General features: G+C 39.1%; 1 protein-coding gene across 2 annotated transcripts in view; it reads left to right on the forward strand.

Annotated features, from left to right (window-relative positions):
• Window positions 1-824: 824 nt before the first annotated feature.
• Window positions 825-17,285, forward strand: part of tbcelb (tubulin folding cofactor E-like b) — a 30,541-nt gene continuing 14,080 nt past the window's right edge. For both annotated transcript variants that reach the window (XM_072671822.1, XM_072671832.1), the window contains exons 1-8: window positions 825-866; window positions 6,660-6,837; window positions 7,428-7,615; window positions 8,569-8,708; window positions 10,043-10,224; window positions 12,015-12,271; window positions 15,621-15,747; window positions 16,471-16,587. In XM_072671822.1, the coding sequence (XP_072527923.1) occupies window positions 7,477-7,615; window positions 8,569-8,708; window positions 10,043-10,224; window positions 12,015-12,271; window positions 15,621-15,747; window positions 16,471-16,587 (962 nt within the window). In that variant the 5' untranslated portion in view covers window positions 825-866; window positions 6,660-6,837; window positions 7,428-7,476. The remainder of the gene's footprint in view (window positions 867-6,659; window positions 6,838-7,427; window positions 7,616-8,568; window positions 8,709-10,042; window positions 10,225-12,014; window positions 12,272-15,620; window positions 15,748-16,470; window positions 16,588-17,285) is intronic.

Consider the following 17,285-nt stretch of genomic DNA (forward strand, 5'->3'; position numbering starts at 1 on the left):
TACAGGAGAGGGTAAAACCGGTCTTAACTGTAAAACGAGAGTAATTTAGAAATAGTAATTAGTAATTATAGTACGTTTTATAGAGGAAACAACATCAACAAGTAATCAAAGAGAACTGGGCCACTGTCCTGTCCACTGTAAACCTTTAATGCAGTTTTTATTGTTATTTTAGGCTTCATTTCAGTGTATCAAGAGGGGATTGGGTAGAGGACAGAGTGTGATGTTTTAACCCCTTTAATAAAGCCTGAACCATCAATAAAGTATTAATTGCCAGAAAATTCTTTACAATTCTTTAAAACCGGACTGTTTATTTGACCTTCTAACAAAAAAACTAAACAACACTTTGCATAAATTATTATTTTGTATCATGCTGATGATAATTCACTGCCCACAAACAAACTACAACATATCCAACACAAAACATTGTTTAACCCCTGATGGTCGGAGCTGCCTTTCATATTTGGCCAAAGTAATTTAGAAATCTGGATGTACCCTTCAGAAGCATGCAGTGCACAAATAATCCAGCAGGGAGCAGAACACGTGTATTTGTTTTGATTATTTTCTTTATGTTATGATGTATTTTAGGGACATAAAAGTGTACTTTACACATCAATCAATAATTTATTAAGATAAATGATTTTATTTATCACACTGATGTTGCAGGGGTTCTCCAAAACTCTCATATGCACCACATATGATACAGCTGGCTTTACAGGGTTAATCCCACCAGCTCCATTTTTAAAAGCCCCTCTTGTTGTGAGTCTTTTGACTTTTGTACCACGTCACTTCCCAAGCAGACGGGCGCTGTGATTGGCTACTGTACACCGACCAGCAACAACAACAAGCGGAGAGACCCGGACAGCTCGGTAGGAACAGCAACAACATTCACATACTTTCACACTTTTACACGCTTTTCAGTTGTGTGGTGTCAGTCCGAGTTGGTAAGTGCCATATGCAAAATAAACGAGCTTGCTGACACTGTAATTCGCATTATTATTTTTTTTAATCTGCAAAATGTCAGCATTTAATTAATGGCCGACGATTTTGAGTCAATAAAACACGGCTTTATGCGCTATAGTACATGTTATCGTGCAGCTTTAGAGATGGTAGCTAGCTGAAGTGAACCGTGGTTCTGCAGGGTCTTACGCTCGCTTCCTGCCACAGCAAAATAAACAACCCCTCGAGCGCCCATTGGCTCGCCTCGCCGTCGCGTGTTACGAATTACGCGTTGTGCATTGGGACTGTTGTCAATATGCACTATATCGCTTCTTTATATCGTTGTTTTCTGTTTTCCCTGCTTCTTGTACGATGTAGGAAGTAGGCTGCCCGGTCAATACGCTTTATCGGTCGCTGTAACAGTGTGTGAGTACACGGTGGAGCGGAATAGCGTTCCTCCAGGACCGTGCTGCAGCAGCACGGCAACGCAACCCCACACGAGACTGCACCAGTGCAACTGTGTAAAGCAGAGTGCAAAGAAGCAATACTATACATATGATCACTGAGAAGGACAACTGGCCCGAAAAACCAGACAGGACAGTGCAGCACCGACACAGCACTCAGCAGTAAACGGCTCGTGGATGTGTGTGGTGAGGACGAAGGTCGAGGCAGAGATATCTAGCGCTCGGTATTTCACAGTCAGCCTGTATCGTTTATGAACACCGCCGTTACTGAGCCGAGTGAATACAGCGTTTGTGTTAATATAGAGGTATGCAGTATTTCTGATAATGGATTTTTGATGGTTTGCTGTTTCCCCCATAGTTTTGTTAAAATAGTTCCTGTTAATACAATATTTCTGTTAAAACAGTACTTTACCGTACCGTAATTTTTGGTAATATAGGGTTTCTGATATACAGTACTTTTTGTTAATACTGTATTTCTTTTAATATAATTTCTGTTGTACTGTACGTTTTGTTAATAACGTATTTTTTTTGGTAAAATAGAGTTTGTTATACAGTACTTTTTGTTAATACCGTAATTCTGTTAATATAGAGAGTTTATGGCGTACTCTACTTTTGTTAATACCGTAATTTTGTTAATATAGAGTTTCTGTTATACAGTACTTTTTGTTAATACCGTAATTCTGTTAATATAGAGTTTATGGTGTACTCTACTTTTGTTAATACCGTAATTTTGTTAATATAGAGTTTCTGTTATACAGTACTTTTTGTTAATACCGTAATTCTGTTAATATAGAGTTTATGGTGTACTCTACTTTTGTTAATACCGTAATTCTGTTAATATAGAGTTTCTGTTATACAGTACTTTTTGTTAATACCGTAATTATGTTAATATAGAGTTTATGTTATACTCTACTTTTGTTAATACCGTAATTATGTTAATATAGAGTTACTGTAATGTTCTTCTTTTGTCAATACCGTAATTCTGTTAATATAGAGTTACTGTAATACTCTTCTTTTGTCAATACCGTGATTATGTTAATACAGAGTTACTGTTATACAGTACTTTTTGTTAATACCGTAATTCTGTTAATATAGAGTTTATGTTATACTCTACTGCTGTTAGTACCGTAATCCTGTTAATATAGAGTTTAGCAGTAGACAGTAGTGAACGTTTCTATCACTATTTGTAGTTGTTGGTTTAGGTTAGCTCGGCTGCTGTACTCTGAAGCCTGAGCTTTGCCACAAAAAGGGAGCAACACAACAAGTATCCGTCGGACTACAATCTGCTTTTTTAGACCGAATTCGCTGTTTAATTCGCTTTGTAAATCGGTTTAATCGAAGCTGCTGCTCGCCGCCTGTGTTGCCATGGCAGCCATGCGTTTGTAATTCAACAGCATTCCGCAGCTGTTGTCAGGACGCTCGGTTCACCCTGAACATGGAGGCTATTTACAGACACCCAGAGCCTTGCTCGTGTCAGCATGTCACTGTTTCTGTAAGAAAATCGAGTTACAGAAGCACTGCAGCTGGACCTCTGAGCCAGCAGGCACTTTTAAACGATGTAAACTGATGGCGATCCAGTCAAATTACTTCACACGTTTAAAGTCTAGTCTTTAATGTCACTCACTTTACTCTAGATCTGGCTGTTTTGCAGTGTGCTGCAGACAAGTCCCACTGCCAGCACATACATATGCATGCATGCATTTACAGTCTTATGCAAAAGTCATGTAAAAGTCATTTATCTTTTACTTGAGAAGACAGCCTGTGTAGCTATTCAAATATAAATCCAGCAAATCCTATCACAGTTATTTAGTCTTTCCTCAAATAAAGAAGAAAAATCAGTGTGGCATATGCAAACTTTAGGCCTCCCTTAGCATTGGCAAAGGCACTTTTTCACGTTTTCATCAAGGTCTCTTGATTACCAAATTAGGCCTAAAGCGTGCATCCACTTCTAATTCTAAACTGTGAGATGAATTAAATGTCCAAGCTTTATACCATACGTACTAACAGTCATCAAGGGTGAGCAACTGTCAAAACATTTATTCAAGCATTATTTAGCCTGTGGTTTCTACATTGCTCTTTCTACAACTGCCCATATGCTGGGAAAACAGGCAAACCAAGAGCCCCATATGACTGCCTAGTCTATTGAGTCAAGAAAGTGGTGCACTGTTCCACTGTGCAGCGCTGCTTGCACAAACATTATTTTCATAGAAGAGTCATAAGAAAGAAAACATTGACTGTGAACTCGTCACACAACTCAGTGTCTAAAGTATGCTACAGATCATCCGGAGAAGCAGGCAAGTGCTGTGGAGAGATAAAGTCATTTCATGAAAAGAACACCTTGCCAGCTGTAAACCATGGGGGTGGATCTATTGGGGAGGATTTACCAGCAAATCCTGGCTGTAAGTGTCAAACCATCTGTTAAAAGGATAAAGCTAAAAAGAGGATGGCTTCTACAACAGGATACTCATCTAAAAACATACCTCCATTAAAAAAAATCCTCCCAAACTTTTGGAAAGGCCCTCACTGTCCCTTGACCTAAACCTCTTAGAACATTTGTGGATAATCCTTAAACATGCTGTCTAGCAAGAGGACCCAAGATTATCTCAGGACTAGAGGCCTTCTGGAAAGAAGAGTGGGCAAAAATTCATATTACCAGACCTCGAAGACTTTGAGGTTGAATTGGCTATGAAAGGTGTTTGCAAGCTGGGATTTCTGCTAAAGGATGTGTTACTAAGTCCTGACTCTGTAAGGTTTCCAAACTTTTGCACAGGCCACACTAATGATTTTGATTTGTTTATTTTATGTTATGGTTGTTTATGAATATTAAGCTGTTTCTAAAATCAATCAGTCAAATCAATTTGTCCCCATGTCTCCATTCTTCTAAAGGGGAGGGCTTACACCTATTGTTGGAACATTGCTGTGGGGATTAGATTGTTTTCAGCCACAAGATTAGTTAGGTAGTGAGGTTGATGTTGATCTGATTGGATGATTAGTTCTGTCATTCCTTCTCTCCTTGAAGATATTCAGTAGAGGTCCATCAATCCAGCGAATGCAGTTCCACTGCTCTACAGAGCAATTCTTGGGGGACATTACGCCCCTTTAGCCAAAGGTTAACACTTGGCATGATGGTCTTACCCTCATGCACAGCTGCTCCAGAGTACCTAATTCTATTCTAATTTTAAGATTAAACGAGCTGTGTGTGAAAATCTGTGCACTGTGGAGTACCTACATTTGGTCATTAAAAGGGGTGCATGAATACCTTTGAACATGTAGCATGTATACACACCAAGCTGCCACTCAACAGTGAGCCACTGTTTGCATGTTCTCACTCCACACCCCTTAATCATCACACAGAGATTAGTAAAACACGTTCCTTCATTTCAGATTCAATCAGGGCATTGGAGCAGGTGGAGCAGGTGGTGAATAAGACACAAGATGTAGGACTCTCCCTACCCTGTAAGAATCTGTAGTAGTCACTGTGTTCCCCTGATACCTAGAACATGGTCATGGAGAGCTAATGCCCAGCACAGTTTGGTGATTTCCCTGCTCTGACACACACAATCCAACCCATCAGTTAATAACCAGGTGTAGGAGCAGGAAAATCATCAAACTCTGGACTCCAGACCTTTAAAGTAAATAAAAATGCTTACTGTTACACTGAAGATCATCTCATCTTGGCTGTTAAAGATATGCAAGCCTCAGTATTATGTACCAAAGTATTAAAGAGGAACTTCACTGATTTTTTAGTCCAGTCCCTGAGACGGAAACAAAGTCATTAAGTGTGATTTCTGATGTAAAATGATTTTTAGAGACAATTTACTTGGATCTTTGATGTTAACTTTAGAAGCATTGAACACTTTACTTTTTATTAAAATATTATTACTTACTATTATTAAAATAGACAAAGTACTACTTTGTACTACTTGCATTTTCGTGGCAGCAGCAAATGGTTGCTCACCCTCTCTTTTTCCAACTCACCAAGTGAGGAACAGTAAGCTAAATATCTAATTTAATTTGAAAATGTCATTCAGTCTGTCAGAGCATGACATTACCCAGAGAAACACTGTGCTGCCTGTCTTATTTTCCGTTAGAAGTGAGTCCAGTATAATATCATCATATATGGTGTGGCAAGGATTTGCTTGTGTATATTTTTTGATATTAAACAAAACATTTGTACTTGGTTTATGCATCATATTTTAACCCCTTAGACCTTGCATTGAAGCCCACATGACGTTACTCTCATAACTACGTTAGGGCTCAGCGGTTAAAGCACCGGGCTATTGATGACGGGGTTGTGGGTTCGATACCCGCGATACCTGTTCAAGCTGCCACTTGAGCAAGGCCCCAGGCACTGCTGTCACTGTGTGTGTTTGCTCACTAGTTTGTATGTGTGTGTTCACTGCACGGATAGGTTAAAGGCGAAGGTCATATTCCGCCTGTGTCCAACACAAATGTTACAAATGGTTGTCTTGTCTTGTAATTAACATCAGTTTAATAGGTCCCAAAATAGAACCGTGTGGGACTTCACAAAACATGCTAAACCAAATAGTTACCAAATAATTCACAATAGTTTCTGCATTAGGACTAATAACTGAATAATAAATATAGGGTATAAGGGGTTATTAGTATTGAATATGTACAATATTTAAAGTCACAAATATCTTAACAGTCAGGGTTCCCTTTCATGGATTTAATTACTGCTGCTGACATTTCAAGCTAGACTGATTTATTTCGGGCTCTTTTGTCAGGACAGACGCCCATGCACACAGAAAAGAGCACAGTGCCCAAATTAAACTTCTGCCTAAATTTGCACTGTAGTCATTTCAAAGTAATGTGGTAAATGAGATAAAAGTACCAGGTTGTGCACATATATATCATGCATACTTGTTTTTGATGTTCTTGTTTTTTTACACAGAAAAAATAAGATAATACATTGAAGATCATGTATCTTAAAGATGTGGAAACACATTTGAATCAAGTCAATTTAGTACATTACTTTTTCACTGATAGCCACGGGGCTAGATATTGCATCTCCAGCAGCATATGGGAGTCGGCGAAAGTGTTGCAGGATCTGATTTCAAGGCCAGTCCGTTTCTTCCCGACGCTAATGTTACCTCATTGTGCTGATGTCACAATAGAGGAGAGGAAAGAATGGCCATTCTGTCTCTCATAGCGTCCCGTGTCACATGCTCAGTCCCTCTCTTTTTCTTTATCTCCCTCTTCCTCTTTCTATTCCTCCTCTTTTCTGCTTTGTTGCAGAGTGGTGGGCTTGTGTGGGGGGGCCGGAAGGCCTCGGGACTGAATTTAGGCTTCATCCCTGTGTGGATGCCTGAGTGCCACCACCATCTGGACAACTGAAGGCTCTAACACAGCACTGCAGTGGTGTGTAGCCGTGTGGCGTCCAGAGCTGAACTGCAGCAGGACCTTCAACTGTGAGGTAATTATGTTTAGTTAGCTGCTTTTAAGCCTTTCAACCCTAAGATAACCATTTAGTAAAGTTGTCATTATCAATTTGATTTGTAAATCAATCATTTGCAGAGTATTTTGATGATTAATTGGTCGGTTTGTTTAAAAAAAGAATGAGAAATGTGCATAGGCTTTTAAAGACTCAAAATGTATAAACTTTTGAATAGTTTAAAGTGATGGTGTAGACCCTCCTACAGGTCCATAAGCAAATAACTTTAATAATCATATATCTGGACTAATATTGTATCATTTACACAATACAAGAATATTACTGCTTTGTTTTGCCATGTGAAATCATTTTTTCTCCTCATATTCCTCATCAAGTATTACCCAGACTAACCATAATGCCATAAATAGGCTCTTTATGCCACACCTGTCGTTACGCCGCCTCACTATTCTGGGGTCATCCACTCTTGACCTTTGAACCCTTGTGATAAAAAGGCCTCTTACAATAGACTCAGTATCTTAAAATACATTCCCTCTCCAAATGTCAGGCAAATCACTGTGAAACAAACCAGTGTCCATTGTAAAATGCTCAACGCTACCACTGTTTGTGGTTAGTGCTGTGTTGCTGTTTGTCCAGTTGGAAGAGTCAGAGAAGGGAGGACAAATGGATTCAGAGGACGAAAGTGGACGCACTCTGGTGCAGGTCATCAGTGAGAAGTACAGCCCAGACAACTTCCCGTACTGCAGAGGGCCTGGCGTCGGGGTTGTGATCCGCACCAGTCCTCAGGGTTCACCTGTCAAAGGTGAGGGATTTAAGATATTGATATTCTATTAAATAATCAATTTCTGACAAAAGCACACATGATGTTCTTGATGTTCTGGTTGTTTTTTATTTGTTCTGAAGAAATAAAAAGTCTACATCAGATTTAGGATATGTTTTTACAAAATTGACAAATATCTGCAGAATGTTTCACAGCTCTGCTCTTATAATGACGAATCCCATTGTCCTTGTAAATTGAACAAATCCCAAATAAGAGAACATTGGTCCATATCAGAATAATAATGAAAACTGTGTAAGTGGGTTTTAAGACGTTTCTTCTGAAGAAAGTTGGACCTCAACAAACAGTCGAGGTCCAAAGAGAATGAGGTCCAAATCTAATCAAGGTTGCTTCCTTAGTTTTACACTGGAGCTCCAAAGCTAATGGAGACAACAAGCAATGGAAATGTATAGTATATCCAACCAGTTATCACACACTGACAGCTAACAACATTGGCAACAAATAAGCTAAAATATGCTTCTTGATACTCTATGACTTACTGTTATCTATAAAAATGGACAAAGGTACATCATATAGCTAATAACAGCAGCAGCATCTTTACAAGCCTGAATTTTAAAAAGTTGACAAAGTTGTGGCCCTGTTCTCTGGTCAGTTCTCAAACTACTAACACTCGACTATGCCACAGTAAAAAACGACCTGGCATCACACCGTGTGTGTGCTGTTTCAGGTTAGATTTGTTACAGGATTGGGTCAGATTAATTCTTTTTCCTGATATCTCATCCAGCACTATTTGGTCAATATCCATTGATACTGATAAGCCATCTCTATTTTAAACTCATTAACTTCACTTTTCTGGCAAAGCTTCTATAATAAGCAGAATGTGGGAGTATCAGTCAGAAGCTTTATAGTTTGGATGGTGATTGGTGAAGATACTTGATGTTGAGGAGTGTCCTTATCTGTCCATTCCTGTGTGTCAGATCGCCTGAATCTGCCCAGCGTGCTGGTTCTGGACGGCTGTGGAATCACTCATGCGGGAGATGAAGAGGAGGTGGCCACATTCTGCTCTCATGTGGTGGAGCTGGACCTTTCTCACAACCAGTTCAGTGACTGGGGAGAGGTGAGGGCAGGATAAATATGCTTAATTCACAGACGGCAGAACCCTTATTTTGGACGGCTTTTAGATGTTTTAGACGTAGATGCATGACCCTGTGGGAAAGTTCAGGTTGTTCTTGGAGGATGTGCTAAAGGGCCACTGGGGGGTGCTCACTCTGCGGGTGTTCTAATGTCCCAGTTCGGTAACAGGGCACTATGCCATAAAACGGGGCCTTGCTTCTGATGAGATGTGAAATTGAGGTCATGACTTTGCTATTAAAAATCATGGCTTTCTGGAAGAGTTGGGGTGACTGTCCTACATTTTAGATCACATTTCTCACCATGGTGCTCTTCTTTCACTACAGATAGCATATTTGTTAATCCCTTCATCACACTAAGTATAAAAGTGAATTGTAGCTGCTATACAGTTGAAAAGCTACAGCATGTATCTGCAAAGCATGTGGAAATTCAGTCTTTTAAACAACATGGCCTCCTTGCAAGGGTGTGACTAGGTCCAGGCTTGAGGTAGAGTACTGAATGCCTTATCAGGGTCCCCTCCAGAATATGAATACATGCCACGACTGTCACTTTCCCAGGTTAAATGTGTGTGTGGTATTTGAATGTGGGATATTTTTTACACAGAGAGAAAAAATGTAGAGGTACATTTTTGTTCACTAGGGTTCTAACAATGTCCCCTTAGAGGTACAACAAGGTCAATAAGGTCTAGTTGTTTACATTAAAGCACAATACATTCATTTTCACATAAGAAAAATGCATTCATACCTTTTCTTATCATAACCTTTTAAAATAGACTTAACATAGAATCCTAAATTAAAATCCTGGTGAAAATGGTACACTCGCAGTATGTTCTCCATCCTAAAGGACTACTCCACTGTGAGTTTGGTACTTTTTTTTCAGATTTTTTAAAACTTTTGTTACAGTAAAATTAAAGCAAGTAACCCCTTCTCTCCAAAACACATCCTTTCTTTAAGCTCACATGATTCAAACATATGCTATTTCATTTAACATAATGCAAGGTAACATTTAAGCAATTTATAAGCAGACTTCACCAGCATGCTTTAAATATACATATACTATGCTTTGGTATCACAATATGTTGTCAAAACTCTATTGAGTTACAGTATATCAGGCAGCCATACTATGTACACATTACATTGAGTGACTGAGTGGAATCATGCAAAGTGTTCACTATTTCTCTACATAATATGGTGCTCTTTTTAAGATACTCTGCATTGTTCTCTATTGAGACAGTTCAGGGATTTGTGTCCTGTGCACATATTTGGTTGTTTCTAAAAAGTTTCTTGATATATTGGTGATTTTGTGTGGGTGTTTCTGTAGATCAGCAAGATCCTGTCTAACATCCCTCACCTGGACTTTCTGAATCTCAGTATGAATCCTCTGAAAGAATCTTGCCTGGACACTTTGGCCGCTGAAGCTTTCTCAGGCCTCCGCCGCCTCGTCCTCAACAACACACACGTCTCCTGGGACATGGTGCACACACTCACGCAAGAGATCCCTGAGTAAGTCTATATGCATATCATGTCACTATAAACCCTTCTATCTTCAAAAAAGAGGAGGAAAAAGCTTTTCAGTGGAAGTCAGTGTAAAAAAGATTTTATTCCATGTAATTTATATTGTATATATACGTATATATGTATATATAAATAAATAACTGCCAGATTCAGTTATGTTAAAAAGTGAAAAACAGCAAAAATGGCGACAAGGATAAGGATTAATAATAACAAAACAAAACAAAACAAAACAACAAAAGCAAGATGAACCTTTTTTAATACCCTTGATTTGGAGGAAACAATGAAAGAGCAGGTGTCCTAATACTTTTGTCCATATAATGTATTAACACAATCTGATCTCAATCTGAAACTCAATCTGAAACTCATCTGGCAACTGGTTACTGTACAAGTTTGCAGTGAAACCACCTTATTTTTCATATGTGCATAATGTGTAGTACTGGAGTGTTTCCATTACAGTTTTGTTCTTAAACTGCAAAAAAAAGACTACCTGCCATGTCACAGTCAAACACATCCAAGCCATCACAACAGCAGGTATTTGTTTATTCCACTGTAAAACAGTTTCACACTGCAGACATCTGAACCACTTTGTTACCCTCTGAAAACCAATCCTCTGGAGGAATACTGAACACAACACTAAGGCCAAAACAAAGGCTTGGATGTGGATTGTTCTTAACATAGGCAGTACCTGATTAATTATAACATGCCTGGATGAGATAGGATTATCCCTAGTGTGTATACGTGTGTGTAGACATTCAGACTTACAAGCCAATAAGATTAACCCTCCTAGATCACCTTGAAACACCTATTAATTTCTCACTCACTTCAAAACAAGAAGTGCGCTGTAAGATCAATAAAGGCACTCTGAGACCTGGGCTGGGAGAAGGGGCAGCCTAACAAATGGGTAGGCGTTTCTCGCTCTGCATCTGTTCTTTACTGTGCAGTTCAAAACTATGCCCTATTCGCTACATAGCCCCTTACATGTGAAAATCCAGACCACTATATAGAGCACTATGGGGAACAGAATTAGACGAGGTAGTGAGCGACAGCTCATTATGTGTGTGAGATTATCACACAGTTCGTCAGCAAAATATGGCATTTAAAATGCAATGAATTATGGGTAATCCATGTCTGCTAGTATACATTGTTTGTAAACTATTTATTGCAATGCATTTTGGGGCCGTTACATTGCTCTGAAATGTGCACTATGTTTTTGTTTTTTGTGACCTCAAAGAAGTGCACTATACAGTGAATAGGGCACAGTCTCGGACACAGCTCCCGGTTGCAAATTTGACAACATGGTGGACAGTTTTGGCTTCATTTTAATAGAATGCAAAGGAATGGAACCACTTCCATGTCCATGGTCTATGTTTTCTACAAGCATTGGTTGTAACTGCTGCGTCTGAGCTTCAACCAAGTTCAAGCAGTTGTTACATTATGCAACTTGAGTGAAATTTTGTGTGTTGCACTCGAGTTTCACCATGTAAAGCCTGCCTAATTTACTACCCCCTCCACACAGCAGTGTGTTGGTTTGTGTGTGTGGGTGCATGAATGAATATGTATATGAATAAGAGTTTATTCTTTAGTACATGTGCTGCTTGAGCTGTCTACTTACGATGTTGAAAGTATGAGAGTCTTTGTATTCTGCGTCAAGCAATGCATATCTCTCTTTTTCAGACTTGTGGACGTACACAAGCACACGTGCGTACACAAGTGTGTGTGTGTGTGGGTTAGCGCGACAGTGTGTTTCTTTCCTGTTCACGCCTTTATCTCTGCCGCAGGCTCGAGGAGCTCTTCCTGTGTTTGAATGAGTACGAGCGTGTGAGCTTGTCTCCAGTGGCCTGCTCATCCCTGCGCCTTCTGCACATCACCGATAATCAGCTGCAGCACTGGGGCGAGGTGCGCAAGCTGGGCCTCATGTACCCTGGCCTGGCCTCGCTCATCCTGGCCAACAATTCTCTCTCGTCCATCCACGAGCCTGAAGACTCGCTGCAGCGCCTCTTCCCCAACCTGAACAGCATCAACCTGCACAACTCAGGTCTGCTAAAGCCCATATGTTATCCGTGGCCTAATAAAAATGAATGAAAAGGACCCAGAGAAAACAAACAAAAAACAACAATGTGATATACATGTAATTAAATATATTCATATTTATTGGGTAAAGATAGTCAACATTATATATTTATAAAACTCTAGATATATATATATATTTTTTTTTATATTAATATATATATATATATATATTCATTATGTAGCATTATAATATATTATCCAGCATCCAAAACCCCTGTTTTTTAAAGAAGTGATTTGCCCCCTTTCTTCAACTGCTGGTTACATTTATTAGTAGCAATAACTGCAACCAAACACTTTCTGTAATTATTATTTAATATCTAATAACCTGTAAAGGCCTTTTGTCCCATCCCTTCTTGCAGAACTGCTTCAGCCCACTGACATTTGTAGGCCTTTGAGCATAAACTGTACATTTCCTTACAGTGGTGTAAGACACTAATTAACAACTACAGAGCGCTATCCGTTAGCAACATGCGAACTGTGTGCCCTAAATCAGCACACACTTTCAGCAAGCTGGCAGAATTGTAAAGAATTGTAAAGCTCATTTGTAAAGATAGACTTGCTTATATAATTTGTAACATTGCTTTGGACAAAAATAAATGAACAAAAGTACACTATAGCTAAACTAATAGTAGGCTCTACCTTGAATCCTGATTTTCTCTGTAGTTTTGTTCATTGTTTTAGAAAACCATATGGCATACAGTTTCAGAAGCACTGTAAGCGTGTCTGTCTGAGATGACTTAACTTCAATATTAAATATCTGCCAGTACTGAAAGCCATTGCAATATTTGTATTTTTGACGGTAATACAACTGGATAGTGCACATTTTACAGTCTACATTACATTTAGTTGAATCAATTCAGTTTAGATACAGTCAGCTTCAGTAAAATCATTAATTACATCATCAGTATTTACATAATGTGACATTCAGACTAGATAGTGTGTTTTAATTGTTTTTTTGATTGTTTGATAATATTTATAGTGTGCTGAATACATTATCTTTATATTCATAATGTCCATAAAGTAGCTTGATCATTTGCACGCCTTTTAAAACAACTCTAATGTTATGTTTAAATGCGTAATAGCCATTCACATACATATTCATTATCACAGATAGAAAGGTCAATAGCTTAACCACAGTTGGCACTCAGGATTTGGATGCTGGGCTGTTTTCAGTTTCCTCTGTTAAAGAAAAAAGAGTTATGGATAAGATCTATTAATGGTTTCTTCCCAGTCATAGAGCACACAGAGAACATTAAGCAAAACTACACACTGGAATTTTATCTGGCTTAATATCAATCCGTGAAAATATGCTATCCTTTGATGATTCTTTTTATGGGAACAAAACTTTTACAAATTGAATCAAAATGAATTAGATGAATCTATTCATTTTCTTGGTGTGGAGCAGACTGACGCAGTAGAAGCCAATTCGGTTATAACACAGGAGTACAGCAAGCTAAAACATGACAGTGCAAATGTCCAAATGTTTGTGGAGACCCCTTCTAATGAATGCATTCTGTTACTTTAAGATGAACCAATTGCTGACAGCGATGTGCAAATGCACACACACACAGCTTTTTTTATTTCTCGTTAGAGAAGTATTGCCAATAGAATATGACTCTGTGGCATAGATAAACATTAACCTATTGGCACCACGCCTAATGCCAGGCTTGGGCTAGAGGGGTATAAAGCCCCCCAGCACTGAGCTGTGTAGTAGTGGAACTGTGTTCTCTGGAATGTGGTGCTCTATCCAGTATTTTTGGGATGAGTTGGGGAGTTTGGGATGAGTTGGGGAGTTAGGGATGAGGTGGGGTGGGATGGTGATCACCCTATATCCGGGCCTTACTAATTTAGTAGAAAGCCTTCCCTAAGTAGTAGAGCCAGTTACCAGTAACAAAAGCAGGATAAACTCTTTTTCAATTCTGTTTATTTCAGATAAATCAATGAATAAGAAGGTGTCAGAATACTTTTGCCCTTATAGCGTACGTAGGACTGGATGGAAGCGTTTAGCTCATTTTTAGGCAAACGTAGCAGAAATTCAGTGCATTTTGACTGAGTGAGTGGATTACACACTTAAACATGTCAAACATGTTTGAGAACCAGTGAGGCTCAGCTCAGTCAGGAACCTTCCCAGTGGCTCTCTGAATCTCAGAATTAGCCCCTAGTGGTTGCATGCATGCAGTACAGGCCCTATAAAGTGTCTGGCTACAAAATACAGAGAGAAATAGAGCCAGGTTCAGAGAGGTTATTTGGTATTGTGTGTTTCTAAGTTTATCATTGGAATTATATTAGAAATGTTTGGTCTGTATCACAGAAAGAAACACTGCAAACGCTACAGAAATCATATGTTGGCAGACCGGTGTTTGATAAAGCGTTTATTGTACTTTGACAGAGCAGAATGCATAGATAATGGTGGGCCACAAAATTACCAGCATTTTATTAATTTCACTGCATTTCTAACCCTTCATAAATAAATACTATATACTATATGGACAAAAGTATTGGGATACCTTCTCATTTCTTGGGCATCAAAAAAGACTTTATCCTGCTTTTGTTGAAATAACTGTCATAACTGTCATTACATCTCTAGCCCACACCTGGCATTAGGCATGGTGCCAATAGACTCATGTTTATCTGCTCCAGAGGGTTTTATTCTATTGGCAGGACTTCTCTACATGGACTAGACAAGTTGTGTTAGTGTGTGCGTTTGCACATCTGTATCAGCAAGGGGTGCAACTGAAAGTAGCTGAATGCATTCATTAGAAGGGATGTCCACAAAAACAAATTTGGACATTGGACAGAGTAGATATAGTCCCAACTTTTCAGTTTAATAAATGTTCATGTATCTAGGCATTGGTATCAGCAGACATGTAGTTGATGAATATTGCACGTTGGCTCATTACCACAGTTCCCATATTGGCTTATCCCTACAGAAAATGTAGATAGATCAGTTTAAGTGATTCACTGAAAAGAACTGCTGCGTTGAGGATTTTGACTTGCATTCAGAGGGGTACAAGTTCTAATGTCATAAAGCTCTTAACTCCGCCGTGTGTACGTAATACAGTTGCACACACCACCAACGTTACGCTGTGTACTGCGGTACCTGTTTTTCCACTTATTAGCTTCTGGCTTGTAGAGTCTTGTTTGGTTTATAACAAGAAACACTCATTGGTAAACATGACATGCACTCTCAGTCTGAACTTTTTGGAATATATTTTGCTTGACCATGGCAGATAAATGATAAACCATTATTCTTTACATATTTATAATGTGGAAAAAGACAGATGACAAATATGCTTGTCCTTGATGTGTTAAAGGCCTGAACAGCTGGGAGGACATTGAAAAGCTGAATTCTTTCCCAAAGCTTCAGGAAGTGCGTCTGATGGGTATCCCCTTACTGCAACCCTACACTGACCAGGAGAGGCGCTACCTCATGGTAGCACAGTAAGTACAAACACACACACACACACAGATGCAGTACATGAACTGTGAACTGGTGTTCAAAGATGATTCCTTACAACTGTGCACAACCTGGTATACCTGGTATATCCCTGGTATATCCCTCTCCACAGCATTTTCAGCTTAGATCTTTGGGACAAAGTCAACATAGTTAAATATCCAATAATATATATGGCAGCACCTGTTCTGCAAATACCACTGTGGCTCTGATATTATTGTGCTGCTTTACTCTGTTACCTTGGTTACTGCATCTGTACTGCTTACAGTTGACAACACCTCTCACATTCAGGTTTATCCTTTTATTTTGTACCAAAGTTACTCAGTGCTTAGCTTGGCAGTTTTGTACTCAGCTTTTAATTTAGTACTTGTACCTGAGAAACTTGTCACATTGCTAAGCACGGGAATAATCAAATGTGTGCCACCTGACCCTTTATTTTTTATTTTTGTATTGGCTTTATTTACCTTTATTTATCTAAAAGTGCAACATGCTACTAGCTGCATTCTAGTTTTATAATCTTAGGCAATATAGACACACTCTGTTGCATTCAACAGACACCAGCCTCCTTTGAAGATAAAGCTTACTTAATGCTGCATTGAAAAAAAAAATCTGTGCTTACATGAACAGAATGCCAACTTGCACCTTTGCCAACATTTAGTGTTTTGTGTAAAAGGCATAATAATAGGTGCATATTTTCTTTGTGGCTGCAGTTTGCCTTCCGTGACCGTTCTGAATGGGAGTGTGGTGACAGACGGAGAGAGAGAGGACGCAGAGCGCTTCTACATTCGCTACCACCTGGATTGCCCCGAGGATGAGTTACCACAGAGGTATGTTGCATGCTGGGAACACTGCTCCTCCCTAAATGCTAATTAAATGGAGATACAAGGCTATTGTAGATACCAGCTACAGGAAACATATTAGTCAGTGATCAGCATCATGTACACACACTTGCTTAAACCCCTTTGAGAAAAGTATGTTTCTGAGTGCACTCAGGAATTCATACCACGCCTAGTTGGTAAAGTGTCCATAAAGTGGTGCTGTGATAGTGGAGGAAGAAAGCAGGCTCTAGTCCAGCAAGAGTAAGCTGTTACTTCTGTTAATTACAATTAACATATTAAGACATTCTCAATAATGCAAAATCTCAGTAATGCAAGATATTAAGGTATTAAAGCCCTAGCAGAAGTGCTTGCACATGGGTGTGGTTTCGATGCCGACTTCGTCTTGGCTCGGTTTACTTAAGAATATCTGAATCCCAAAATTAAAAAACACACAAATATCTACCCAATAATTATACAGAAATTGTAGAATATTGTCGAAAGTCCAGCCCTAGTGACCAAACATAGACATATAAACTTGGCAGGTAGGCACTGGGTGTCAGTTTGACTCTACACATCGGACATATTTTAAATTTTAACTGTGGATGGAAATCAAAGTCATATGCAAAAAAACAACACTGCATTGACTTCACGCTCTAATATTAGACATTTTGGTTACTTAAGAGGAACAACATAACAGTGTCTTACAA

This window comes from Salminus brasiliensis, chromosome 1, assembly GCF_030463535.1.
Source record: "Salminus brasiliensis chromosome 1, fSalBra1.hap2, whole genome shotgun sequence".
In the NCBI taxonomy this organism is placed as follows: Eukaryota; Metazoa; Chordata; class Actinopteri; order Characiformes; family Bryconidae; genus Salminus; species Salminus brasiliensis.